Source organism: Dipteris shenzhenensis, chromosome 29, assembly GCF_047967505.1.
Source record: "Dipteris shenzhenensis isolate YYH24624 ecotype China chromosome 29, Dip_SZ_1.0, whole genome shotgun sequence".
Taxonomy (NCBI): Eukaryota; Viridiplantae; Streptophyta; class Polypodiopsida; order Gleicheniales; family Dipteridaceae; genus Dipteris; species Dipteris shenzhenensis.
Genome location: NC_141624.1, coordinates 14,240,573 through 14,267,887, shown reverse-complemented (window position 1 = coordinate 14,267,887; position 27,315 = coordinate 14,240,573). Strand labels below are relative to the sequence as shown.

Sequence of the window (27,315 nt, the reverse complement as noted above, 5' to 3'; positions counted from 1 at the left end):
GGTTTGGGCTTTAGGGGTTTTCAAACGTGGATCTTTTCAAACGCCTAGTTTTTCAAACGTTTGAAATTATTTCAAATGTGTGCTGTCAAAGCATCATTTTTTTGAAGTTTCCAAACATGTCTTTTTCAAATGCTTCCAAAACCATTCAAACACATTCGATCGTAACCATGATTAGGCTGTATACCTGCCTCCCTCCATGCCCCTCAAGTGGGACCATAACTTGGCTGCAACCCTGCCCTATAACAGTGCCCAAGTGTGGCTCAAAGGATGGCCAACACTAAGGCTGTCCGATGAGGGACAGATCTTCCCTAAGGGTGGGTCTCCATCAAACACAAGAAGGACAAATATGTGCTGCCCACATGTCTGCCTCTCTCACCCTCAGTCCCCCTATCACTCTAGAGGTTCCCCATGATCTCCTCATTCCGGAACTTACAATTGGGAAGTTGACCCTTCTTTTCTGACATTGCCATGATGTGCCTCAGCTTGGTCTCACAAGCCTTCTTGACCTTTCGAAGACAGAGTCAGCCTTGATTTCCTTCTTTTTCAAACCCATCTCCACTATGGACCAATTCCCCCCTCTGTTGGGATGCATATGTCGTTGCCAACTACCTCTTGATACCGTTTTTCTTGCAATAGGCGTCAAAAGGTTAATGTCAATTTACTCCCCCTTCCATTCCTAATTTGTTAACCCTTTTCCTAACTCATTCTTGACAGTGGATTTCCAATCCTTGAACTTGTCAAAATCCCTTGAAAACACACCAAAATCATGCAGCTATAGTGCCCTTCAAAAAACCTGGAGGTCATCTTCCCAAAAATGGCAGGGTGGACTAACTCCAACATGGCCCTGGCCTGAAATGTGGCCTCCTTCAAGAATGCATTTGTACAACTCAAAGTTTGGGATGCCATCTTCCATACAAGACTTGGCTGTCAGAAATCAACAAGCAAGCCACTGGCCAAGCAGAATAATTTTGTAGCTGAGCATAGGCAGTATTTAGTTTTTAACGAGTAATGCTACCGGTGCATCTGTGGTTGCACAAGAACAGATATGTTCACTTAAAAACTAACATGAACACTAAGATACTATGCAGCTTACAAGTTAGCACAATGATTGGAGCTGACAACTCTTCGAGGCATTCCATGAGTCACAAGTGGGAAGATTCCAATGTGCAGGTTTATCAGAGCTCCCACCTAATGGTCACACCTTCTGTGTTCTGCGGCTAATTTGGGCTAGAGAGACACGTTCCTCTTGACCTTAGTCTGGACCACGCTCCTCATAAATGGAAGGGCGTACCAGACTAATAATTCTTGGCTAAACTGATTGGAGCCACTCGTATTGGCCTTGTGGATAGCTTTATCTAATTCCTGCCCTTATTGGAGGAGCCATCGTTGGTGAATTTGAAGGACAAATTTCTTCGTGTAACGATGGCTTTAATAAAGGGGCGCCCTGGCTATTGTAGCATTGGTTTGGGACTAGTAGATTTCTAGAGGGGGAGTACAATCTAACCAGGAAACGCCATCCCCCTTCCTAAAAGAGGGTCAACGGTGTTCCAGGGCATTTCCCAGAACCGGATGCCTTGGAGCAACTGGAATGCCACACAGCGAACACCCTTGGAACACAGGAATATGGTCTTCCTGTTCCTCCTGTCTTCACGTGGGCAAGGTCACCTAGTTCCACTCCATTCCCATGCAACTATATATTTTTTGCAAGATGCACCTTGCAAGCTCCCGTCGATCATTTTGATGTTAGTATATAGATTCTAGATTGACATTTTAAAGTTGTGGAAGCACAAAGCTGAATTTGAAAGTGTAGAGTTTTCCGTACGTGGCCTTCGCGTTCCACCTCAACAATCCCCTTCCGGAACTTTCGTTCTGGCACCCTAAAGTTCCCAAAACGTTAGTGGTGAGTATATGTTAAGTCATTTTGCGAGTACATTGTTTGCACTTTGTAACGTCCAATTTCGTTGCCACTTCACTGTCAGTCGCTCCCCTGTCCTGCTCGCTCACCCTTTCCCCTTCTCTCCGCGTTTGTTCCCTCTCTTCCAGCAACGTCTGCACCATTCTGTGAGTCTCTTGTTGGCGGGCAGGGGGGGATTGAAAGCCTTGTGAAGACGAACTTAAATACAGATTCACAGGGGACACAGTGTGGGTCTCTCTCATTCAAAAGAACGATTCCCACAATCGAAAATAATCAGAGCGCTATGTCCACAAGAACGGGTTACCTTGAATTGTATAGACGGAATGTATCGATTGAATTTCAATGCCAATACCGAGCTGTCTTTCGCTGGTAAAGTTCGCTTTGATTAAAACCTTAGAAGCGGAATGCATACTATACCTTTTACATAGCAGTCATGCAATTGACGATTGCACACTTAAACGAACGCATTTAGAGAGCAACAAACAGAAATCTCTATTGATTTCTGCATCGGACCCTCACCTGTCAGTTTAGATACATGATAAATGCTGTTGACGCAAACGACCCATTGAGGAAGCAAGCGTTGTGTATTGTATCTGAGACGTACCTTAGCCAAAGTCGTCTCCTTAGACTCGCCCAGAAGACGCCCAAATTGCAGCGTCATTAAATCGACATCATCCAACTTGATCTGTCGGCCAGTTTCGTTCCCTCCATCACTCGCATTGATCACGACGCATCTGCGTCTCGCCCATTTCGATCCAAAAGGAGGAGCTGAGCGGCGACCAGAGGAAGGACACTGCAATCGGACTCGGCGGAGACGAGCGACACCGCGAGGCGAGTGTGAGGTAATGATAGAGGAACATCCAGGCGAAAGCTCAGGAGAAATGATATCTACGAAAACTGGGCTACAAGGAGAGAGCAAAGACGAGGTACCCATGGGGGAGGGAGAGCTCAGGGAAGAAAGAGTGAAGCATAGCCTGAGCTGCAGGGGTGGCCAAACAGAAGAAATGCTGTAAATTTCATCTTTCCCAAACAACTACTGGCTGCTGCTGCTGCTGCTGATGATGATGATGTGGCCATAGCCTCATCACTGGTCCATCACTTCATTTTGCCATGGAAAATATCCAAATTATCAAATCTAAGGTGGCCATGGTACTGTTTTTTTTTTTTTCCCTTCTTACTCTCTGAGAACTCTCAGTGGTCTGAAACATTCGACCGCATCGATGTTGCCTGGGACGCATACTCCAACCTATTGTGATGATGAGCTCACCCCTTCTCAGCGCAGTTACGCATAGCCTGCGTGCATCTCCTAAGGGAGAAAATGCTTGGCAAACGCCTCGTTACACTCCAAACACACAAGCTAACAACCGGGATTGCGGCAAGCAGCCTTTCTAATCCTAGTATTTTATCAAATTTCTAAGGTGAAAAAGGAATGAGTAAATATATGGACATGAGACGCGACATAGGACCCGATACTCTCTACAAATTTCATGGGGTGGTGATTCTAAAAGCTGAGTCAGCTACCACCTCCTACCTATCATAAGAGAGTTCTTGGACAGGAAACCTTGATGCCCAACTTGAACACACATTGCCCAACCAATCAAATTCAAGTGGAGGATCACTCCCCATCAAATGAAGATTCTTTCTTACATGGTCTATAAAACCCGTGCACATTGAAGACTTCCTAGACTTAAGCAACCTTAGCACTTCAAGATCATTTCCACACACACTTTTTAGATACCAAAGTCACCTGGAAGCAAAATACATGCACTAGACACACTTGCCAATGGTCTCCTTCCTACAGTGCATGCTTTGTGTGGATGTTTCTAAAGTCAGTGTTGATTTATTCCTACCAACAACATCGACCGCCATGCTGCATCTATTTTTAAAGTAGGCCAACATTTTTGAAGCAAATTGTGCTTGCATTGACTACAAAATAAGTGTGCAAATGGGAATTGTTCTAACCAAGTATATGTCTCCCTTTGCACTCAGTGTGGGTCATATAAAATTGCCTGAATTTTGAAGAGTCTGAATTTCTATAGTTTTCGAGGTGCTAGTTATGGAGTTTTGAAGAGTCTGAATTTCTATAGTTTTCGAGGTGCTAGTTATGCTCCAAAGTCTTTTGATAGAGCAACGTTTTGCAAGCAATTGCTAAGAACTTGTTGTAACCATCCTTTCAAGTCTATTCAAAAAAGGGTATCGGTCTCAGCCTAGGCCACAATGCAACCATTTGCAATAGGTCCATTCAAGGTTTCAAGAAAGGACAAAGCAAAGAAAGAGAAGCATTAGAAGGGTCACATTATTGGGTTTTTAAATACGAAAAAGGACTCAAGGTGAAGGTTCAACACGTGTACATGATTGGAGATATGACCCTGCATATTCAACTTCATTTCGTTCAAATTGTATCTCTCTTTTACATTGTCAATGGTCATTTTTGCATTATGGCACTTCATTTTTCCATTCTAATCTATATATATGTGTGCGTTGAGAGAGGTTGTGTTGTGGGGAGAGAGAGAGAGAGAGAGGCTCATTGACACCTTTCTTATCATTATGTATTCCTACACAGATGTATTTCCTTCTACCAAAGTTGAAACCAAACCCTTGGATGTGGTCTCACACAAACATTTCAATCTTTTCCTGCAAATCTAGAGGATTTAATGTTCTCAGAGTGGAGTCTTTCCTCCAAAACAAAGTCTAGTAATTTTTTCTATAATGCATGCTACCAAGTACCTCGAAGAGCAAATGCATATGGAAGCTTGCATCCTCTTCCTATTCCTAACTTTGATAGCCTAGAATGGCCTCAACCTGATCCATTCTCTATAGATGCATTTAGGATGAAGATAAGGCTTGATATTCAATCATCAATGACAGTTACTTTTGGTACAAAATCTGTGGGTGTGAGTTGGTTCATGCCCTCCATTGTATTCTTCAAATCAGTCTTCATCCACAAAACAAAGGCAATGTGGGTATGTAGAGACTTGTAGAGGAATTTATTGATAATCTCCTATAGCAAATGTGGGATGTGGGAATGTTTCCAGAAGGGAGACCATTTTAGATGTTTAGTTAGTAAGGAAAGTTTAATAGTAAGGTATCAAGTAGTGTTTAGTATTTGTTACATGAGATATACTTATAGACATTGGAAAAATAATCATGGCACATGGATACCTATGGATTTTGATGTAGTGGACATCACCGAGGTGGAGATACATATGCCAAATGGTGAAATCCAATGTCTTGAGGTCATAGATAGTTGGAGCTTGAAGCATATTCGAGAACACATTGGTATTGCCTTTGATGAGACTGACTTTTTACTTACACTAAATGGAAAGATAGTAAGAAGACAACTTGAAGCAACATTAATGCTCGATAAATGAAAGCCTCCTTGTACCTTGGCCATTCATACTAGTATCAAATAAATGAATGGTTTGTGAAGTGTGATGTCATTTACAAAGTGGAAGTTTACAATTTTTGGATTTTGCACAGTGAGTATATTATTTTTTTGATATTTTGAGATGTTGATTGATTTTGAGAAGGTGTCATGGTAAATTATTCTCATGCTTTAGGGTGATAACTTTGAAAATTGATTCTTAAAATTACTAGAAATAATCTAATATATTTGATAGTGAAATTATATAGGGCCAGATGACCATTCTTTAAAAAACTTTGGATTAAATGTTTCCTCCAATAAAATTTAAAAATAAGAGAATTGTCTGATTAAGGATTAGGTTAGTGCTTCAATTTTGCTTTTCTCTTTGGCTTTACCACCAGTTGTCCCAATCAGCCCCTACACCACTACAAGGAGATTAAATTGACTTTCATCCAAAGTTTGTGCCAAATCCATTATAAATCACTGACACATTTTTTAAAAAACCTTTTAAATTAAGGATCCACATAAAAAAATATTTACAATGGATGTAGATCATATAGATACAATTTGTCAACAATCAAATTTAATTACTTTGCAAATTACCAACATCTTGGAAAAAAGGGGGAAAAAATAAGATTCAATGTATGTATGTTCCCAACTTGCATGATGAGTAGAAGCCACAAAATGGTGGTATGCCTCACAGCGTATGGCCATTGGAAGTCTGTGGAAGGTGGTATAAGGTTTGTGGAAGGAGGCATAAGTTAGGGTTGAAGAAGTTATGTCTAGGAGATGAGCACAATAAAGGCTACCTTTATCCCTAGGGCCTTTATAGCATTTAAGGCTCTCAGCAATTGCCGAGTTTTTATAAATGTAAGATCCTCTGTTCAAATTTTGCTCGGTATAAGTTGTTAATTTTTATATAACCTGTTATTGAACGTAGATGTACATTGTAATCTCTGTTGCTCAATTTTCACTCGCTGAATTGTACTTTTGCTTTGATTTATATTTACTGTAACAAGGACTAAAATACTAGTAAAGTGCGACTACAATTTCCTTGGTTTATGACCGTAATAGTGCTAAAATAGCTCCAACGACCCATCGTTGGGGTTGCATGGAGATACATCTAGAAAAATACAATTAAGCTTTCAGAAAATGCAATTGATGTTATGGCACTTGAGGGGTTCCCTCTAGGGGCAAGGGCCCTATTGACATGCATTATACAATATCCAGGATGCCACTGGATAATTAGAGATAGGGTTGGGGAAAATATATATATATATAAATAGAGGGGGAGAGGAGGGTGGAGCGGTATATATAGTTAGAGAGGGGGTTGGGAAGAAAAATATATAAAAAGAGGGGGACAAGGGGGTTTACTAAAGAATATATATACTTAGTGAGGGAGCTAGGAGGAAGAAATAATAAATTTGGAGGAAGAAGGGGTGGGGGAGTGGGTGGGTTCACTAAAAATATATATATACTTAGAGAGGGGGCGGGAGCAAGAATAAATAAATTTGGAGGAATACTAAAGTACATAAATAAATGTGAACAAAAGAAAGACTGTGGTCACGTGGCACATGTATACTGCAGTTGGAATCCATAGAGCTCGAGCAGGGCCGTGTAAATCAGAGTTGATGGATCGTAGGTAGTAGAGGTACAAAGTGGATGTGGAGGTACAAGAGGTCAACAGATTGTGTGGTGTGCAACGAGGTCAGTAGTGAGCAAGGCGCGGGGGCTAGAGAGTGAGCCTAGTACTGAACCCGTAGCGGTGGCTATAGTACGGGTTGGAATACGCAGAGGCGAGGGGCAGGAGTACAGCAGTACATCGAGTGCGGGAGGGGCTACGGGATTTGATGGAGAACAGTCGAGGTAGAGCCTCCATTATATAGGCAGGGCCGTTGGCATATAGTCGGGTGAATAGGTAGTCAATGGATGTACATAGTTTAGGGAGTGAGTGTTTTTGGGAGGCAGGTTGGCTAGGTGGGTTTGGGGCAAGCGAATGCATGCCAGTGAAGAAAAACGGGACAAGTGTGGAAAAGCAGGCCGGTAGAAAGTGCGAGGAGGGGGTTCTTTACTAGAGGTAGGATAGATAACATTAACCACTCTAATAGCCTTAGATAAAAAGGAGAGAAAATAAAAGGGTATATTAGGAGAACTAAGTAGAAAAAAAACCCCGAAATAAGAGCAAGTATATATATATATATATATATATATATATATAAAGTAGAATAGGTCATAAAAGGAGCAAAAATAATATACAAAAAGGGAAAAGAAAATTTTTAAAAAGAAAAAAGGGGGACAAATTTAATAAAATAAAAAAGGAAATAAATTTAAAAATTAAAAATTAAAAGGGAAAAAAGGGGGGGAAAGAACAAAAAATAATTGACAGTGAAAAAATAAAGGAAGATTAGAGAAAAAATTGGAATGATAAAGATTTAGGAAAAAACAAGAGAGATAAGTATGGGATGAGGGAGTTAATTTTGGGGGGAAGGATGGGGAGAGGAGGGGGGAAGAACCAAAAATAATTGATAGTGAAAAAAATATAAAGGACGATTAGAGAAAAAAAATTGGAATTATAAAGAATTAGGGAAGAATAAGAGAGATAAGTATGGGATGAGGAAGTTAATTTTGTGGGGAAACGATGGGGAGAGGAGGGTCGGGGGGGGGGGGGGGGGTTAAGGTGGGAAAACAAGGGAGCTAGGGTTAAAACCAAAGGTAAGAAAGGGGGCTAGTAAGTGTGTGTGTGTGTGAATGTAAAGGGGGAAAGGAATAGGAAGTGTGTGTGTGTGTGTGTGTGTACCCACCCTGACCCGGAGGGACACCATATGATGGGGGCAGGATGCCCATCATATGGTATCCTGCCCCCCACCAAGAAGTGTTAGTAGGGAAGAAGTATTGATACGACAACCAGGAAAGTGATTCTCATATATGAATTTAATAATTAGACTTTCAATCTTCTGTTGGAGAAACCCATTGTCGCCAAATAGGTTTATGAGTTTAGTCAAGTCCAACCAATCCATCTCATTGTTGGATGTAGCATACATGATGGGGACAACCTGAGATAAACATACTTTGTAGCAGTTGTTCTTGGGTCTATTGCTATGAAGATGAATGAAGGCAACATTGGGGACATGTAGCTTTTCTTTCTTCCATGCAATTGATGATATATAATTTCGGATAAAAGGTTTTTGTAATATGAAAGTAGTATTGAGAAAAGTAGTATCCTAAGTAGCAGACCCAATGAAATTTGAAGTAGGTTTGAAGGAAATGATGTTAAGAGGATAAATCCACCAAGGGTTATTGCGTGACCTTTTTATAGATGGACCAAGGCACCTCAAAATAAACTTATTACTGCAAAAGTTAAGATCATCTATGTATCTAAAAGAGTATAAAAAGTCTTCTGCCATATCCCATAAATTAAGGCATATAAGTCTCTTTATAAAAGCAATTACGAATTTGAGAAGATATAAATTGCACCATGAGGGTGAACATGAGTACCCCATGGGTATTCCAATTACCTGTTTAGCAATGTTCTTACCAATTTTCACAAACGCATTAGTCAAAACATAGAGATTAAGTTCTATAAACTTGTCAAATGAAACCTTGGGTTTTTAAATCTTAGTAAGCACCAAACTATGATTGTGTTTTAAACCATGAATAACCTTTTTTAAGAAGTAAGTCCAAGTGAAATTTCAAGGAAAACATAAAGCTATCCTCCCCCGTATGTGGAATGGCTTCATGGCAAGTAGTAATATCAAAGGGGTCCATGGAAAAAATGGATGAAGGAAGATTAATTAAGAAGTCACAAGAGCTATTAATCATCCAAAAGGTATTAATCTTCTTATGACATAATTTCCATGCATCATTATGTATGTCGGCAACCACTTCTTTGAGTCCATCAATCATGCTTGCAAGGCCAGAGTTAATAACTGCAGTAATATGTGAGAAAATACATGCATGAGCATTAGTAATCCATCCAAATTTCTTTTCCTGACATTTATAGCTACACATAAGATAAGGTAAAGTTAAAATATAAGTTACCCCTAATTCAAATGATCTTAGTCTTTCTTTAATACATGCCATATTCATCCCCAGATATCTGGCCAATAGCAAGTAGTTGGCATAACCTTTTGCATATGAATGTAGGTGTTTGTGGTGATTTATCCAATCCTACTACAAACAAATGTGTGGTGAGATATTGGATTTCATCCATTATGCATTTGTCTTTATACCATGATTGGGAAGCATTCCAATTCGGACACCGTTTATCAATAGTGTTAAGACATATCATTCTAATTTTGTCTTTATGATGGGTGCTAGGCATGATATTCAAAATCTTACATACCTCACACCATGATTTAAATAATTCTTCAATTGCTATGAAAGGGTTAGGCGAGAGTGGGGGGATATGATTCAAACCTTTAGAAAGAAATTCTTTAATCTTTGGATGATGACATATAGATATGTTTGTAGTAAGCACATGTGACTCTTCTAGGAATCTATCATTTAAAAAGGGTGCAAAGTGTTTGCTTTGTCGACATATGCATGAAGTGTTTTGAGAAGTGGTAAATGTGTCCATAGGATGATAAAACCATTTTGAGATATTTGGAGTATAAGACCATGCAAAGCCAATATTTTCAAACATGTATATCTTAGCGGGATTAAAACTCTTAATAACTTCCAAAAATACCCATCTGGGTGTAATAAACTCAAAATTTTTTGAGGAAAAACAAACATGGATAAATCTTTTGGAGATCTTCCTTTCCACAAAAAGGCTCCTCGTACCATTGATCTGGGTATCCAATGATCGTTGGGGCCATTACTCGAATGTGATTTGTTTGGCAATGTCCGAAGCATCACTGTATCTCTTGGCTCCATGCATGGGACGCTTGGAGGAGTGGGAAGCTGAGGATCCATGTGGAGTAGAGAACCTTGATCTCTTAAATGATCCCTTTGAGGACTCAATGGCGAGGTTAGGTTTAAGGATTTGTTCAATAATGAGAGCAAGATGAGAATGGTTGATTATGGGCAGGAGAGGGGAACTAGGAGTAGAACAGGTCAAGTTACGAGCACCTTCAAGCAGTTTTTCTTGAAAAATGTAGTACGCAATCAGACTTGTCCTAGCCTCAAGGGGGAGAGAAGCAATCCAAGCGATAAAAGCATAAAATTGGCCTTTAGGGGACTCAAGCTTAAACATGTTTTGAAGGTTGTGGATCATGTACCAGAGGACCTGGTCAAGCCACATGATGGAGGAAGTACACCCAGATCCATCGCGAGTAGAACAGCGACACTTGATGTAGGGCCTATGTATGCTCCAAAGGGTCTTGAGGTATTTCTTGCCTGATTTGTCTATAGGGACAACTTTGGTACGAAAGTAGACACCATGGCTTGAACATTTGGACTGGTCAAAGGTTTGGAGGGAAAACAAAGGGAGGGTAAAATTGAGGTCAATTGAGAGGAAATGCTTGCCTTGCTGCTAGACAGATACCTTGCATTGGTCAACTGCATTAGATGATAGACTACATAATGTAATGAGCAAATCATGGGTGAAGGGAGCACGGTGGTTGATGGTCTCGAAAGCCCAGAGTTTGTGAATAAGACCACTGGAATCCAACTCGAGTTGCCTAGGGGGAAGAAGAGGAATGAAGGAGGCAAACTCCGCAAGAGGGTTGTCAGAAGAATTTTCAGAGGAGGAAAAGTCTTGGGTTAGGCTTGCCAAGGCTTCTTTCTCAGATGGATCAAGTCCATCAACATCTACCATGGGGTTCAGGGGAATGCAAGCAAATTGGGCAGGCAAGGGAATCAAGGGTAAGTTATTTGCTAGTAGAAGCAATGGCCGGAAGAGCCTTCTGGTAAAACTCTAAATCTTGCTCATCGGAAGCATTGACATCAATGAGACGCCCGAGAAAAGAATCAAATGCCACATTGGCGATGTGGGGATCCCTTCGGAATATTAAGAGTAATTGCAGCTAGTCATTAATGGAAGCAATGCCGATAGTTGAAGGTGCGTCCTTTCTTTTTGCCTCTTCCTCGAACTTGATCAATTTCTGATGAAATCCATTGTTTGGAAAACATGCAAGTATAGTATGGATGCCTTGGGCCGGAGGGGAACAAATGTCATCCTTGAATCCAAAATTCAATACGAAATCATTCCAGCATTCCTGTACACATCTTAGCAAAGTGAGCTAATATTCATCAACTTGGAAAGGTTAAACCGTTTTGAGTTATGCAAAAAAATAGCATTCTTGCCTAACCCGATAAGTGTTTTAACAAGCAACGTGCAACGTGGCATGGGAAATGTGGTAGCCCAGCCAAGGGTTACCATCATGACCCATGGTTAACCTGGCCAAAGGTTAACGAGGTTCGGGTGTGTGTGTGTAAAAAAAAGAAACCTATAAACAACACGGCACACGATGCTCAAATAAAGGTGGGAAAAACTTTTTTTATATTGACATATGGATTCTCATGAGTACAACTGGTAAAAAAGTGTCGAATCCATCTGGTAGTCTAGGCTCTCAGGTCGGGGTCCACTTACCTGCCACCATCTAAGAGAAACTAAGTGTGAGAACAACATAGCTTCTAATGGGTAGATAGGTAATGCCTGTGTGCCCCGACTTGTTATCGCTTTTGCCAAAGACCCACACAACCATCCATATCCAAATATCAAAATTAAAGTGTTAAATAAAAAGACCTATTAAAAAAGGGGGATAGAAAAAGTGTGCTTACAAGATTTTGTGAAATGACTAAATAAACTTTAAGTTTAGTAAAAAACTTGAAAAATACCCATGGCTAATTTATTAAAAATTAGTACAAAAGAGTACCATGAATAGATTTATTTATAAGAAATTTTTAAGAAAATTAAAAGAAGTTCAGGAAAAGACCCCTAGAAATTACAAGCCTAGGAGTAGGCAAGAGCTAATTATTTCTAGTATACATTATTTATTCTAAACAAAGTTAAAGCTTTTAGAGGAACCATGCAATCAAAATAAGAGAGCAAAGAAATCAATAACTAATAATTTTCCATGCTAAATGATTAATAAGTGGAGAACAATAAAAGGTTAAGTGGATAAATGTGAAACTTAATTTGTAACTAGTTAATGGAGAATATTAAATATTCGAGGAGTTATATATAATTAGAGAGGGGGTTAGGGAGGATTATATATATATAAATAGAAGGGGGGGTACATATAATTAGAGAGGGGGTTGGGGAAAAGATACATATATATAAATAGAGGGGGAGAGGAGGGTGCAGGGGTATATATAATTAGAGAGGGGGTTGGGGAGAATAATCTATAAAAAGAGGCAGAGAGGGGGGTTTACTAAAGAATATATATACTTAGCGAGGGGGTTGGGAGGAAGAAATAATAAATTTGGAGGAAGAAGGAGGGGGGGGGGGGGGGGGTCACCAAAGACTATATATACTTAGAGAGGGGGTGAGGAGGAAGAATAAATAAATTAGGAGGAAAGGGGGGGTTTAATGAAATATTAAAGTACATAAATAAATGTGAACAAAAGAAAGATTGTGGCCGTGTGGCACATGTATACTGCACCTGAGAATCCATCGAGCTAGAGCAGGGCCGTGCGAATAGGAGCTGACGGATTGTAGGTAGTAGAGGTACGAAGTGGATGTGGAGGTATAGGAAGTCAACTGACTGTGTGGCGTGCAGTGAGGTCAGTAGTGAGCAAGGCGCGGGGGCTAGAGAGTGAGCCTAGTACGAAACCCATAGCGGTGGTTGCAGTATGGTTTGGGAGCTGCAGAGGTGAGGGGCAGTCAATACAGCAGTACGTCAAGCGAGGGAGGGGCTACAGGATTTGATGGAGAACAGTGGAGGTAGAGCCTCCATTATGTAGGCAGGGTCGCAAGCATATAGTCGGGTGAATAGGTAGTCGGTGGACGTTGATAGTTTAGGGAGTGTGTTTTTGGAAGGCGGGTTGGCTAGGTGGGTTTGGGGCAAGCGAATGCGTGCCAGTGAAGAAAAACGGGACAGGTGTGGAAAAGCAGGCCGATAGAAAGTGCGGGGAGGGGGTTCTTTACTAGAGGTAGGATAGATAACATTAACCACTCTAATAGGCTTAGATTAAAAGGAGAGAAAATAAAAGGTTAAATTAGGAGAACTAAGTAGAAAAAAACCCTCGAAATAAGAGCAAGTATATATATATGTATAGAGAAAGTAGAATAGGTCATAAAAGGAGAAAAAATAATATAGAAAAAGGGTAAAGGACAATTTGAAAAAGAAAAAAGCGAGAGGAATTTAAGAAAATAAAAAAGGAAATAAATTTAAAAATTAAAAATTAAAAGGGAAAAAAAGGGGGGGGGAAGAATGAAAAATAATTGATAGTGAAAAAATAAAGGAAGATTAGAGAAAAAATTGGAATTATAAAGAAATAGGAAAAAGTAAGAGAGATAAGTATGGGATGAGGGAGTTAATTTTGGGGGGAAGGAACGGGAGAGGGGGGGGAAGAACCAAAAATAATTGATAGTGAAAAAAAATATAAAGGACGATTAGAGAAAGAAATTTGGAATTACAAAGAATTAGGGAAAAATAAGAGAGATAAGTATCGGATGAGGAAGTTAATTTTGGGGGGAAAGGATGGGGAGAGGAGGGTCGGGGGCATAAGGAGGGAAAACAAGGGAGCTAGGGTTGAAACCAAAGGTAAGAAAGGGGGTTGGTAAGTGTGTGTGTGTGTGTGGAGAGAGAGAGAGAGAGAGAGAGAGAGAGAGAGAGAGAGAGAGAGAGAGAGAGAGAGAGAGACCTACATTAGAAATAGTGAAATATAGGTAATAAGTATGTTAACTATAAGTATGTATATGTATTTTGTTATTTATTTATGATATAGGAAATATATTTGTTATTTATATTTATTGTTCTTATTCATTTCTTTCTTTCTTATTTAATAAAAATGGTATGTTCCATTCTTAAAATATTTCTTAAATTAGAATTTCACATGCCTTTCCTTTTAAGGGTGAATTTCTTACTTGATTTCTCTATTTAGAAGTGTGTGATGTTGATGGGATTTTGAATCACCAGCATTTTATTGCATAATTGTGTCCACATGAGTTGTGACTCCATTAGAAGTGGGGGGGGGACAGGGGGGGGGACAGAGGATAGCACTAAGGGAAAAGGGAAAATAATGGAGCAAGTTAAAGGAGATGGAAAATGGGTGGGAGAGGTGTGGGAGGAATGGTTAGTGGTGGCTATGGCATCAAATGGGAATTGGCATAGGGGTGGTGCTACATAGTAGCTGGCTATTGAGAGTGTCTCACATGAAAGAGAAACCTCTCTCATTATAAGGAAAGGCCTCCCCAATTAATTGGCCTTCCCACATGCATAGTATGAAGGGGGCATCTTCCTTGTGAGTGACTAAGCCACGCACCCTCAATTATATGCAACAACCCTTGGGTTTCATTTTCCACATAAATCAAGACCCATATCAGGCTATGATAATCTTTGATTCTTTCCCATTTAAATGATATTTGGGAGGGCTAGCACAAAAGATGCTTTGCCAACTCATCCCCACTCACCCGTTAAATATTGCCCATGGAAGAGCTGGCACAAGATTCCTTGCCACCCCAACCTCTCACACATGTTATGTTGTAACACCCATTGACTACACCACATCTCACTTAATGCTTCCTTGTGACTACCAAGGTGGAGGCCTGGTCCTTGGAGATGCCCAACCACATGAGCTGCCTTTTACATAAAAACTATAAAGCATGGACTGCTTACATAAAAACTACAAAGCATGGGCTACATACCTAAATCACACATGGGCCATCCTACATGGAAGGGTGGCACATGGGCATCCCCTAACATCTCATCCATGGGCTATAGAAACTATAAAGCATGGACTACTTACATAAATCACACATGGGCCATCCTACATGGATGGGTGGCACATGGGTATCCATTACCATCTGATCCATGGGCCCTTGGACACATTATTTTATGAAATCAAAGCCACATCATCACACACATTACTTGTGTAAGGACAATATTATTGGCAAATTTATTTAACTAATGGTTTTCCACCTTGAGCATGGAATACACATTATGCCAATGCTGGTTTTACTTAACAGTTCCCCACCTTGAGCATGGAATGCATAGCATGCCAATGCCTTGGTTAGAGCCGTATGTAGAAAGTTTTAGATGCCATTTGTTGAACACCTTCCTATCATGTAGTTCATGTATCACTTCAACCTCCAATGAGGCTTTATTGCATTCTTTCACCACACTTTGTATTGTCTATAGACCACGTCAAAAGGAACCTTTTAGCCATCAGGTGGTGGGCCTGCTATCAAAATATAGGACAAGATGACCTTCAGCAAAGTGTCGTTCCAATCCCTTGCAAATTTTGGCATCAAGTCGGGCTTTTTATCATTCCCTTTGGATATTACCATGTAGCATCGGAAGACTTTGTGTCTCACCGAGCCTCTTTAGATGCATCAAACAAGCATCTACTTCCTCTCTGTTAATAATTGCTATTTGGATGCAACTCTAGAATTGGGATTAGAGTCTCCAATAGCACGGATTTCATTCCATACACTATCTCAAAAGGAGTGTGACCCATGGATGCCTTGTGTGTTATGTTGTATGCCATACTGCTTCACTCACCTTAAGTTCTACTGACTCTAATGTCCTCCTACTAATTGACTTACACAAGATGTCATTACTCTACTCCAGTTGACCGTTCCATGCCAAATTATAGATACTTAATGGGCAGTGGTCCACTATACATTTTTGGAATGGGTGAATAGAAATAACACGATGATGGTTTCTGGGCCATAAATCTTTTCTACCAGAGGATTGAGAGAGCTCACATGCCTTACAATATGCTACTATATCCTTGAATAGAGTGGGACAATAGTACATTGCATTCGAAATCTTATCGGAGATATGATTAGTAGCATAGTACCTCTACAAAATATATCATGGTAATGCTGAATCAAGACCCAAGATATCTTCCACAAAATCTATCATGGTAATGCTTCAAGACCCAAGAAACCTTTGTGGCATCAATAGCTCACCCCATAAGACACCATCAATCCCTTGCTAATACACAACTCCCCGTCAAATAGAGTATAGCTTTTTCTATCCTTTCAAATCTTTTTGCTATCGTAGTATAGCTATTGCTTTCAAACATTAAAGAGAAGGTGCTCAGAAACCTATAACACTACTACAATATAGAAACTTTTCTGACACTTTGTATTGATGCTTGTTTAACAAATTTGATGGGTGTCGCTACAAGTATCGATATTGGAACAAGTGTCATGTAAGTGTCAAAATAAATGTTAAAATAAGCATCAATAAAATTATGTTATAAACTTTGAGAATTAGCATCAATAATTCTTATGAGGTAAACTTTTAGAACCTTGTGAAATTTTTCATCTCACTTTGATAAGATACATTTTGATTTTTCATGATCTATGCATGGAAATTGTGTGTGAAACCTTTAGGATACAAGAACCTAATGTAATCCATGAATACTATACAAGACAAGTATAGCATAAAAAATCTAAATTATTAGTTACTTATGTGAAACCTTTTGCATTATCCTCTAATACGACATTGACACCATCATGTTCATCATGTGCTAAGTCTTCTATGTCCTCCACATCAAAGACTAGATCCCCCACATCTAGGTTTGTGTAATGATCCAAAGAGCTTAAACTATCTGTATCTTTTAGAGGTTGTACAACCACCATCTCATGAGGTAAGGGAGGAGTATTCAAAGTGCTTGCCTCCATGTCATCTATGGTTTCATCTCATCCTTGATGTCCTCATCTTCAAAAACACATCACTTCCTCAGTGCAACTTAAATTACATACCACCATTTTGCATCCAAGTGATCCAGCTGAAAAATAACCTGAGAGTAACTTATTAGGTGCATCCTCAATTAGGATATTTACACATCAACAATCATTACTAGATACATCAACAATTGAATATCTATGGTCTGAATTCGACAGTACACAAAAATGTACGTACCTATTCATAATGATGATGTAGCACAAATGAATCCATAGATCATCCCAATACTTGGTTGAGTGAATGGCAAAAGACCCATTAAATATTTTCTCATTGTTGCTTGAGCCCCTCTACACACAACTTTGATCCATTTTACATCCAATATGAACATGTAAAATTATCAAAAGCTCATTTTATGATAGCTTGTATGGTTCAACATAATCTGCGTCACTTTCCATTGTTTGGATATCCCTTGCACTAGCTCGACTCTCTTGGGAGTAGTTGGCCATAATGTGTTACACTTCACATCAACCTTCTCTATGGAATTGATGCCCATGTGCCCACATTGCATTGAATGAGTATGCTAAACATTTCTCAAAATTAAATTTAGCATTTCTTTGAAATCAATGCAAAATATTTTTTCTCATCATGAGAACCATAAATGGAGGAGACATCTACTTATACAACCCTTGGCAATATCTCATTCCCTACTATGCACAATCACCATGCCCTCTAACATGCCTCTATATAGTGCATCTTGGAGCCATTTGTTTATGCATTTGTTTTCCAATAGATATAAATATTTTGAATATATAACCCCTCTATTGCTTCTTCTAAGAGATTTTTTTTCTTTTGAGCAGTTTCTAAGAGATCTTTTGTCTTCCTCTAGTTTTCTTTTCGCCTCTTCAATCTTTCAATCCTTTTCTCCATTCCCTTGTAGACTGTAGTTATGGAGATGAATGTGTTTAACTTTGACTTCAATGCAATGCTCATCTTTCTTTGCTTTCCTTTCTCCTTGTGCCATGTTTCTATCAAGGCTTAGATCATCCCTATTATACACAAGAAACTCTGTGACATAAAACCTTGATCCTTATCTAACCAACCTTCTATCATTTGCCTTTTGCCTCACAAAGCCTTTCAACACTTTCATGAAAGTTCCAAGAACATTCATTGACTATGCATAGTGCCTGCATATGCAAGTTGATCCACAAGATGGATGATTAGATCTGGTTGGATATCCATGATGCCTTGTTCTATCATCTCTAAGCGCAATACTCACTCATGGTTACTCTAATCTTGACTTTCATAAGATTAAAACTTGCTTGATAGGTTTGGGGTTAAGAGTTAATTTTATTGTGACCCCGATAACAAGGGATGGGTGTTTATGACACCTATCTTCCCAATCAAAGTTAAGCTGGTTCTTACCATGTTTTCTTGTTGGATGGTGGCAGGTAGGCAGACTCCCCTCTTCAATAAAAGTGATGCTTGCCAGGACTTATCCAAGCTTATACATTTTCCACAAAGTCACTTCTACAAAATGACCCACTGCTGGTTTCCTTTATAAACAGGGATTCACCGACTTGTACAAACTTTTCCGTTAATGCAATTAGTCCTATTCCATTGTCTAGCTTCGCTCTTTTGTCTTTTCAGTATGCAAAGGGGTGTTGTCAAGTCTTCCACACACAAGTCGTTTCCCCTGCAACTCTAGACGGTTGCACATAGTACACTTAAGTCATTAAGGCCTTTTGGCTTCTTGACTCCCTTCTTTAACTTGTTCTTTATTTTTTTTATTTTTTCTAATAAACATCTTTCTAATCCTTCTCTTGTCCTTGTAGAATTATTCATCGGATGTCAAACTCCAAATCCAAAACTCTCAACAGCTGAACCCTGATTCCGGCTCCCACCTCCCGATACAATACATTTAAGTCATCATGGCTTTTGGCCTTTTTGACTCCTTTCATTTCTCTTTTGTGCAATACTGTTTTATTACACTTACCTTGTTAGTTTTTTCCTTTTTATATAAAACTCTTCTAACCTAGATTCTTGTCATAATTGTCCATTTCCTTTGCTTGCTGCCATAACCACACCTTACCCATATATCTATTAAACCAATTTGCTCCCATACTGTTTACGTACCGCACTCAAGTACTTCTCTTCCATTACTTAAAATTACACTTCTCAATACTTCTTTTTCTCTTCGGGTAGATAGTAGGTCATCACACTAGGTGATGACCTACTGTCTCACCTAGTGTGTTGTATCCTACTAGGGCAAAGGTGGGTACACACACACACACACACACTATCCTCATTTTCTATTTTCTCCTTGCGATTTACCTTTTTCCCTTTAAAATCCTTTGAAAACCCATTTTAAACTACCTCTTTCCTCTCCCTCTTTCAAAATTCCCCCCTCTCTCTCTACCCCTCTTCCTCCTCTTTTACCTAAATTTCCCCCAAAAGTACCCTCTCCCTTTCCCAACTCATCCCCCCTCTCTTCCCCTACCCTAACTCATTATATTCCCCCTAATTTTTTCTTAATCGTCACAGTTTTCTCTGAATTTTTCATAGTCCAATTTTGTCCTTCTCATTCTCTAGCTTAACTACACTCCCTCTAATTTTTGCCTAATTATTTCTCCTAATTTTTCTTAAATCTTTTCTTTATTTTCCTTAAATTTTCTTACTTTTTTCTTTTATTTCCTTAAAATTTCCTTATTATTTCTTTTTATGTTTCTTATTTTCTTACTTCTTCCTATTTTCTCTTAATTTGTCCTTATCTTACCACTTCCCCTTTTTCCCCTTAATTACTCAAAATTTTCACTATTTTAAATTGCTCTCCCTTTATTTATTGACTATAACCCCCCCTCCTTTAAATCTTTTCCCTAATAGTTTCCTCTTTTCTCCCAAACCCCACCTATAACTAGTCTCTCCCTTTTCCCTCTATCTCCCTTTATCCTCTCTCCCTATATCTCTATATCTTCTTTATCTCTTTATGTACCTAACCCCCTATCCTTATCCTCATCTATTTACATCATTAATTCCCCTTCTTTCCCTATTTCTTTTCTCCCTAGCTGCCCTAACTGAACCCACCTATTTAAATTGCTCCCTACCTAACCATTAGCTAAGCTTAAACCACACAACGCCTCTCCCCACTCCCGCTTTTGTTCCTTCTTTCCCTTTTTCCCATGCACTATCATGGGACTCCCCACCCGTGTCCCCCGACTGTGTTACTCCCTACACCGACTACAAAGCAAACTAACTACATAAACCTCCTCTTCGGGTCGATCACACCCACCAGCTCAACCAAATCACCTTCCTGTTATGCTTCCTTGACCAAGCCCTCAGTTTGCTCTTTTGTTCAGCCAGATTCCATCTACTGCAGCCCGTTCCTTTAGCACCCTTCATGCCACAAGCCAAGCACCACACTGTTTACACTGTATGTCCACACATTTTTCATTAAGTTCTCTCAAACCTCACCCCCCAACCTTATCTTATTCATTTATTCCTTTTTTAGTTCTCTTTTCATTAGACTATAATCTATAAGTCTTCCCCTCCTCTATCTTCCCCTTCTAAAGCCTAGTTTGCTTATCCCTTTAATGTTATCTACCCCCCACCTCCCACCTCCCCTCCTTCCTCCCTTTATTACCCTTGCATCACTACCTTGTCAATATTTGTTATCATCCCTCCTAACCTTTTCGATTTCTCATTTATTTAAACTTTTTGTATAGTACATAATAATCCTTTTTCCTCTATAATCTTAAAACCTCTTTTTTCATTATTCTTCCACCATCATTCTTTCCACTTTCTGGTCTTTAGATATACACCTAGGTTTAGAAGTATTGGTATTTCTCTAATTTAATTTTTAACATTACTTCGAGATTGACATAGTGTGTATTTGGTTTTTAAGGTTAAAGGAATGACTTTTCTTCACTTTAGTTGGTTTTTTACTTATTATTTTCCATCCTAACTACCTTTTTTCCTTCATAATTTATTTTTTTGTAGCAAGGTTAATTTTTTGCTTAGTAGCATTAATTTATATGCCATTGAGCTTAATTACATTTTAAGATTGGTTTCAGGTGACCCACTTTTATTCTAACTTTGATGGAATCACCCTACTCTCAAGTTCTTGTTAAACATAATGGTGAAATGAGCCTTGGGTGTGGAGGGCCCCCCATGGGAATTTTCTAATATAATTTTAACTTTCTTTTACAAGGGTGTGGACCACCCCCTTCTTTAAAGAAAATCTAGGTCTTCAACCTCTCGTCATTCAACCGTAGCTATATCTCCTTGTTTTTGAGAGGGTAGATCATTTGATGCATTGATGTTTCAATAGAGTAGCAGATCACCCTAGTCTTAGAAGTGTCTAGTGAAAGCTCTTGTACTGGAGCTCTCGGCCAAACTCTCCCTAGTAGGTAGAGCTTTAGTGGTCAACGAAGTCCTTTTCACCATGGCCTCCTACTAGTGCTTTCATAGCAGATGCATGGGGGAGCTTAGGCATTTGGTGCATAACTTCTTATGGGTAAAATCTGATGGTATGAAGAATACCAAAGCCAGATTTGCATGGTAGATAGTGATCATTCCACAAGCACAAGGAGGCTTGGGCATCATTGATCTGGAGATGTAGGGCACAGTTTCACCCCAAGAGTAGAGCCTTGGAAGCTTCTCCTGTAAGGGGGGCTTCATAGAAATACCCAACATATAGGAGGTCAGTGGTAGCAGCCTTATCAACAAAGGATCTTCTCAAATGCCCCTCTCACAAGGAAGGGCTCCCCATTGATGCAGATCCTTTTCACGAAGGTTTGTAGGAGACTGGCAGGAGGACTCATACAGGTTTGACCATGATGCAAGGAGGAGTACCTCATCTAGTGCCTTGAGATTTGGGAGGATGGTCACATGCTTTTGGACAGCGATCTCACAGAGGTTGGGCATAATGGGTCAAAAGGCCTAGCCAACCCTTTTGGGATGTAGAGTAGGCTCCCCGTGAAGCCAAAGATGCAGATGGGAGTTATCTCTCATCACTATGGGATAGAGCGATAGATAGAGAGATAGATGTAGCCATCCCCAAGTCATGTTGAGTAGCACTTTAGACATGGGATGATGGCATGTGGTTGGGTTAGTGCAAGAAGTAGATTTGAAAACTTGATCCACACTACAGCTTTGGAAGCTCAAGGGAAGTCGAGGTCAAATGAATTGAGGTAGTGATCAAGCCAACTTTTGAAAAGTGGGGTAGGGAGGGCTTCTCAACAAGTGACTAAGGGAGACCTAAAGATGAATGGGATCAAGGATTTGCTTCACTGCTAGTAGATGATCAGGATAGTGGACTACGAGTGGTCCATCAACCCTCCTTGCATATTGGTGTAGGACACCTCTCGATGGTGCCTCTAGCTCTTAGAGGTGGTTTGGCCCCTACCGGAGGTTTAGTGGGATTCGAAGAATGATTTGGGCCATTCAGAGGAGGCCACACAGAGCGAGTGGAGAGGTAGGCTTCTTTTCCTATATGACACAGATAGGACGAAGGCAATAGTGTGGATGCCCTCGAGAGAGATGAGAGAGAGATATTGGGTTGAGTAACGGGTGCCTTATGTTGAGAAGTGGATGAGTGCACTATGGAAGAGTGCTCACAAGAGGGAGAGGAGAGAATAAGATGGAGGACCACCAAATAGGAGCCAACACCAAGATTGTATCAGCCTATCACCTTCACAAATGGAAGGCTAGGATGATCCACACAATATAAGGGCATGCCCACCCACTAAATAGGACCACATCCATATCCAAATCCCATCTAGTATCCACTTCCACCAATCATCTGAAGGTGGATTTTGGACACCTCTAATCATCCTGATGTACTAATCTCAACACTCCCCCTCAATACGAGCTGAGTAGAGTATTGCACTAACATCAGGTGATAAAACAAGATAGCCTTTATTAGTAACAAGCTTTTACAAGGTTTTGGATATAATCAAGACATGCTGTTAACTAGCAACACACTACATGATGAAGATAGTGCATTGATTACAATGACTCTATAGTGTCAATTAATCTCCTCAACATTTGTATGCATTGCACCTTGGTCATTCTCACACAATGGCCAACGCGAGTCTCTCACCCTCGTTGAAATAATGTGCACATGGATATGAATGACTATGCATGATTTGCTCTCTTGGAAGGAGTTGCTCTCTTGGGCTGACATTGCTGATTCGTGGATTATTGGAGGTGACTTCAACATGGTTGAGGCACCATCCGATAAGCAAGGGGACAGAGAAGGTGGTATTCATTCCCTTGAGAGAGCAGCTTGGGATGCCTTCTTGTTTAGATTCAGTGGCAGAGATGTTTGGTCAGATGATGCATTTCATATTCAGTCTTAGTCACTTTTGTTTTCGTGGTCGAACCGTAGGGTGCAGATGCCTATCCATGCTCAAATCAAGACAAATTCTATGTGGATTACTGGGCTCTTGATAGAGGGGGGATAGTTTGCATTGCACCTGGTGTCTCTACCTCCGACCATTTTTTGATAGTTTTGTCTATCTCAAAGCCCCATCTGAGAGGACGGTCTCACAACATCAAGATCCCTGATGCCTTATACACAGATGAGACTCTCACAGAGGCAGTCTTGGAGATTTGGGTTTCTCACTTGCAAGGGGGGGTGGCCGGCGGTCCCTCACATGTGGCCACAGCACTTGCCAGTATCAGCGACTTTTATCACTCTGTCGCTAGTGCTCGGCGAGGTGAGATACTCAAGCAAGAGATTGGTATCCGCCGGTAGTTGGCAGCCTTGGAGAGGGAGGAGCAGAGATGACCTTCAGATGCTTGGATACAGGAGCGCCTTGCTGCCGCAAGGGCTAACTTGCAGACATTGCTTGATCAAAGAGCAGAGTATGCCTTTCATGCATGGGAGTCCTTTTGGATACAGATGGGAGGGAGAGTCAATAAACAGTTTTTCTCTGCACTTGGACCCAGACATAGTAGAGAGAGTGTCAAGCAACTTATTGACTCTGACGGTGTTTTGCAGTCTCATCCGAATATTATCATGCACTTAGCGACATATTTTTGTGCATCCCTTCTTTCTGCAGATCCTGACACACAGGCCAGAGATGAGGCTAGAGATGTAGTTTGGCAGAGTTTCCCTGTGTCGGTCACACCAGAGATGATATGCTCACTTGATGCACGCTTCACCAACACAGACTTCAGGAATGCTCTCTCCGCCCTTTATAAGGGCAAGTGCCCTGCAGGTTCCGATGGTCTTACTCCATCTTTTTTTATAGCCTTTTGGGATATGATAGGTGATCATATTACTTCAGCCCTGTAGGGCGTTTGGGACTCGGGTGAGATGCCTAACTCACTGACCAAGGGACTCATACACCTTATCCCGAAAGGTGGCAACATGAATTTTGTATCCCATTGGAGACCCATCACTCTTTTGGGCACCCTATACAAAATCCTTGCCAAGGCGATCAGCATCCAATTGTAGCCCCTTCTTCTAGACCTCATCCATGATACTCAGATAGGCTTTGTGCATGGCAGGAGCATTTTTTGATAATATCTTTTCTTTTTGGGAAGCCACAGAGTGGGCTATATAGAGCAGGTAGAGGCTGGCAGTTCTACTGTTGGACTTTGAAAATTGGGGGGAGCTTCAGGAACACTCTTCGGAGGGTGATGCCCTCTACCCTCGAAGAGATTGATAGGCAGCTGATCATTTGGAACCACTACTACAAAACTAGGTAGAAATGGCAGCCCAAAAGTGACATTTCTACATTATTAAATGGTGCTTTCTTGCCGCCATTTCCACATGTGCCATTTTTTGGAAATGGAAACCAAAAAAGTGCCATATATTTTTGCCATTTCTATGTCCATAATGGCAACCAAAAGTGCCATATATTTTGCCATTTTTACGTATGAAATGGTAACTAAAAGTGCCATATAGTTTTGCCATTTCCACATACAAAATGGCAACCAAGAGTGCCATATATTTCTGCCAATTTTATGTCTAAAATGGCAACCGAAAGTGCCATATATTTTGCCATTTTTACGTATTTAATAGCAACTAAAAGTGCCATATAGTTTTGCCATTTCCACATGCAAAATGGCAACCAAAAGTGCCATATATTTTTGCCATTTTATGTCTTAAATGGCAACCAAAAGTACCATATATTTTGCCCATTTTATGTATGAAATGGCAACCAAAAGTGCCATATAGTATTGCCATTTCCACATGCAAAATGGCAACCAAAAGTGCCATATATTTTTGCCATTTTGATGTCTAAAATGGCAACCAAAAGTGCCATATATTCTGCCATTTTTACGTACGAAATGGCAACTAAAAGTGCCATATAGTTTTGCCATTTCCATAATCAAAATGGCAACTAAAAGTACCATATATTTTTGCCATTTTTAATGCATGAAATGGCACTACATTTGAGACCAACTGTGAAAGAAATGGCAAAAGGTCACATAAAAGTTATGTTTGAAATGGCAAAAGGTGACATAAAAATTGTCATTTATTATATTCGAAATGGCAAAAGATGACTTAAAATTTGCAAGATTTCATGTTGAAAATGGAAATAAAGTGACATACAAAATGCCGGGTATTATGTTACAAATGGCAAGAAATGGAATCACAATTGCCATTTCTTATTTTATAAACAATAGCATTCAAAATGGGCAAAAAAAAATTAACTTCTACTAGCTTTTAAAATGGGCCAAAAAGTTACATGACATTGGAATCTTAAATGACTAAAATTTTACGTTTGATACTTGGTATCCATGAATGAAATTTATTATCTAAGTGTGAAAGATTAATCAAAAGTCTTAAGTGCATCAGTACTCATAGTACACAATGTGAAGAAGTCATCTAAAATTCTAAGGAATAACTTTTACCTTTTATAACACACACATTTTACTTGATAACAAATATTATTCGATAGTTGATTCAGAATTGAATAACACAGTTTTTACATAACAAAATAAAATATAAAATTATAAAGACATTACATAAAGAGTTTTCCAAGCAACATTCAAGTGTATGGCTTGACCCAATGTCTGAATCTCATCATTTGCTTTAAATATACAAGCATCCTTAATGATTGCATCATCAACTCATACTGCTACATAACCAACTCCTATTGGTATAGTATGAACTCTAAATGAAGGATCTAAACTAATTATTATCCCTATTCCAACTATGTCTTTTGAGTCCTTATGTAAGATATTTACTCGTTGTCTCCTTTGAAAAGCATCAACCTACAAAGATATATTCAAGAGATCATTATTAGTAGAATATTTGTTTGAAATATCTTTACGAAAAATATCAAAAAACGTTATGGTCATTGCCATATGAATTAAGAAAAATAAATTTAACTTACTTGGAAAACACGTATGTCATTTGTTTGTGCTACTGTCTTTTCTACTCCAATTGTTGATTGATGAACCTTTTTAAAATAAAGTAAATATGATACTTAATAATGCTTCATGTGAATGCTTTCTACTCTACTCAAAGATCCATAAACCTTTTCAAAACAATATGTACAGGCACGTGTGCATGTGTGTGTGTGTGTGTGTGTGTGTCTGTGTGAGCATGAATAATCTTTTTTGTGAAAATTATCATGAAGTAGACCTGAAATTTACCAAAGGTAGAGCAAAAATACATTTTCTCAAATCATTAAGTTGTTCTTGCAAGGCATCCATAGCCTTATCCTTTTCATGAAGCTTTCTTTGCAACTCAACAATCTTCTCATGTATCACTTGGTCTAAATCACCAATTGCAAAAAAAAAATTGCCACAAGTAGTCTTTTTAGTAGGTACAACCAGTCTTGGACCAGAAATGTTATTATCCCCATTGTCGTTTGGATTAGGATCCTACACAATAAAAAACATGAAATATATCAAATTGATATTATATTTCATTTATTAATAATTTCTATTCATAAAACAAAGAGAACATGAAGTACCTCTAATGAAACAACACCATTGGTCTCTTTAGACAATGCATAGTCAAATAGTATTCCTCTTCCTTTCATCCCATATCCTTTCAAGGTATGAGCTTCTAAAAACACCTTTTGATATGAAGGAAACCTTTGAAGTCGAGAGACCTACATGTTTAAAATATTTGTCCTACATGTGGATTTATCAAGGAGTACTACTGTAAAAACATGAATTATGAAAAGAAAGAAAACTTACAAAATTTGTTTCATTCCAACATAACCCTTTCAACCTAAATTCGTAACATTTTCTTGGGCCTTTCTATTTCTCTTATTTCTTTCACTAGATCTCTGAAAAACAATGTCAGAATGTAGTTAAGTTAA

The 27,315-nt window shown here is 39.4% G+C and overlaps 2 protein-coding genes across 4 annotated transcripts in view; both read right to left on the bottom strand.

Moving 5' to 3' along the window:
• Positions 1-2,950, bottom strand: part of LOC147882465 (Nucleic acid-binding, OB-fold-like protein) — a 125,479-nt gene extending 122,529 nt beyond the window's left edge. For both annotated transcript variants that reach the window (XM_087400165.1, XM_087400164.1), the window contains exon 1: positions 2,520-2,950. In XM_087400165.1, the coding sequence (XP_087256291.1) occupies positions 2,520-2,849 (330 nt within the window). In that variant the 5' untranslated portion in view covers positions 2,850-2,950. The remainder of the gene's footprint in view (positions 1-2,519) is intronic.
• A 23,092-nt stretch (positions 2,951-26,042) lies between these two features.
• Positions 26,043-27,095, bottom strand: LOC147882464 (uncharacterized). Of its 2 annotated transcripts, XM_087400182.1 has the most exons (3): positions 26,962-27,095; positions 26,639-26,869; positions 26,043-26,254 (listed from the first exon to the last, which is right to left on the bottom strand). In XM_087400182.1, the coding sequence occupies exons 1-3, from the start codon at positions 27,028-27,030 to the stop codon at positions 26,111-26,113; spliced, it is 444 nt and encodes a 147-aa protein (XP_087256308.1). In that variant the 5' UTR covers positions 27,031-27,095; the 3' UTR covers positions 26,043-26,110. The 2 variants fall into 2 exon arrangements, 1 of the variants encoding a protein (XP_087256308.1); XR_015543843.1 differs by lacking the exons at positions 26,639-26,869; positions 26,962-27,095 and adding an exon at positions 26,377-26,517.
• Positions 27,096-27,315: the final 220 nt, after the last annotated feature.

What these genes read in the sequence shown, in the direction of transcription:
- LOC147882464 (XM_087400182.1), bottom strand. Translation starts at nt 27,030, where the DNA reads ATGAAAGGAAGAGGAATACTATTTGACTATGCATTGTCTAAAGAGACC. An exon ending in ATGGTGTTGTTTCATTAGAG is followed by an intron (nt 26,870 to 26,961) that starts GTACTTCATGTT and finishes TTTATTGTGTAG; the next exon opens with GATCCTAATCCAAACGACAA. An exon ending in GTATTTTTGCTCTACCTTTG is followed by an intron (nt 26,255 to 26,638) that starts GTAAATTTCAGG and finishes ATATCTTTGTAG; the next exon opens with GTTGATGCTTTTCAAAGGAG.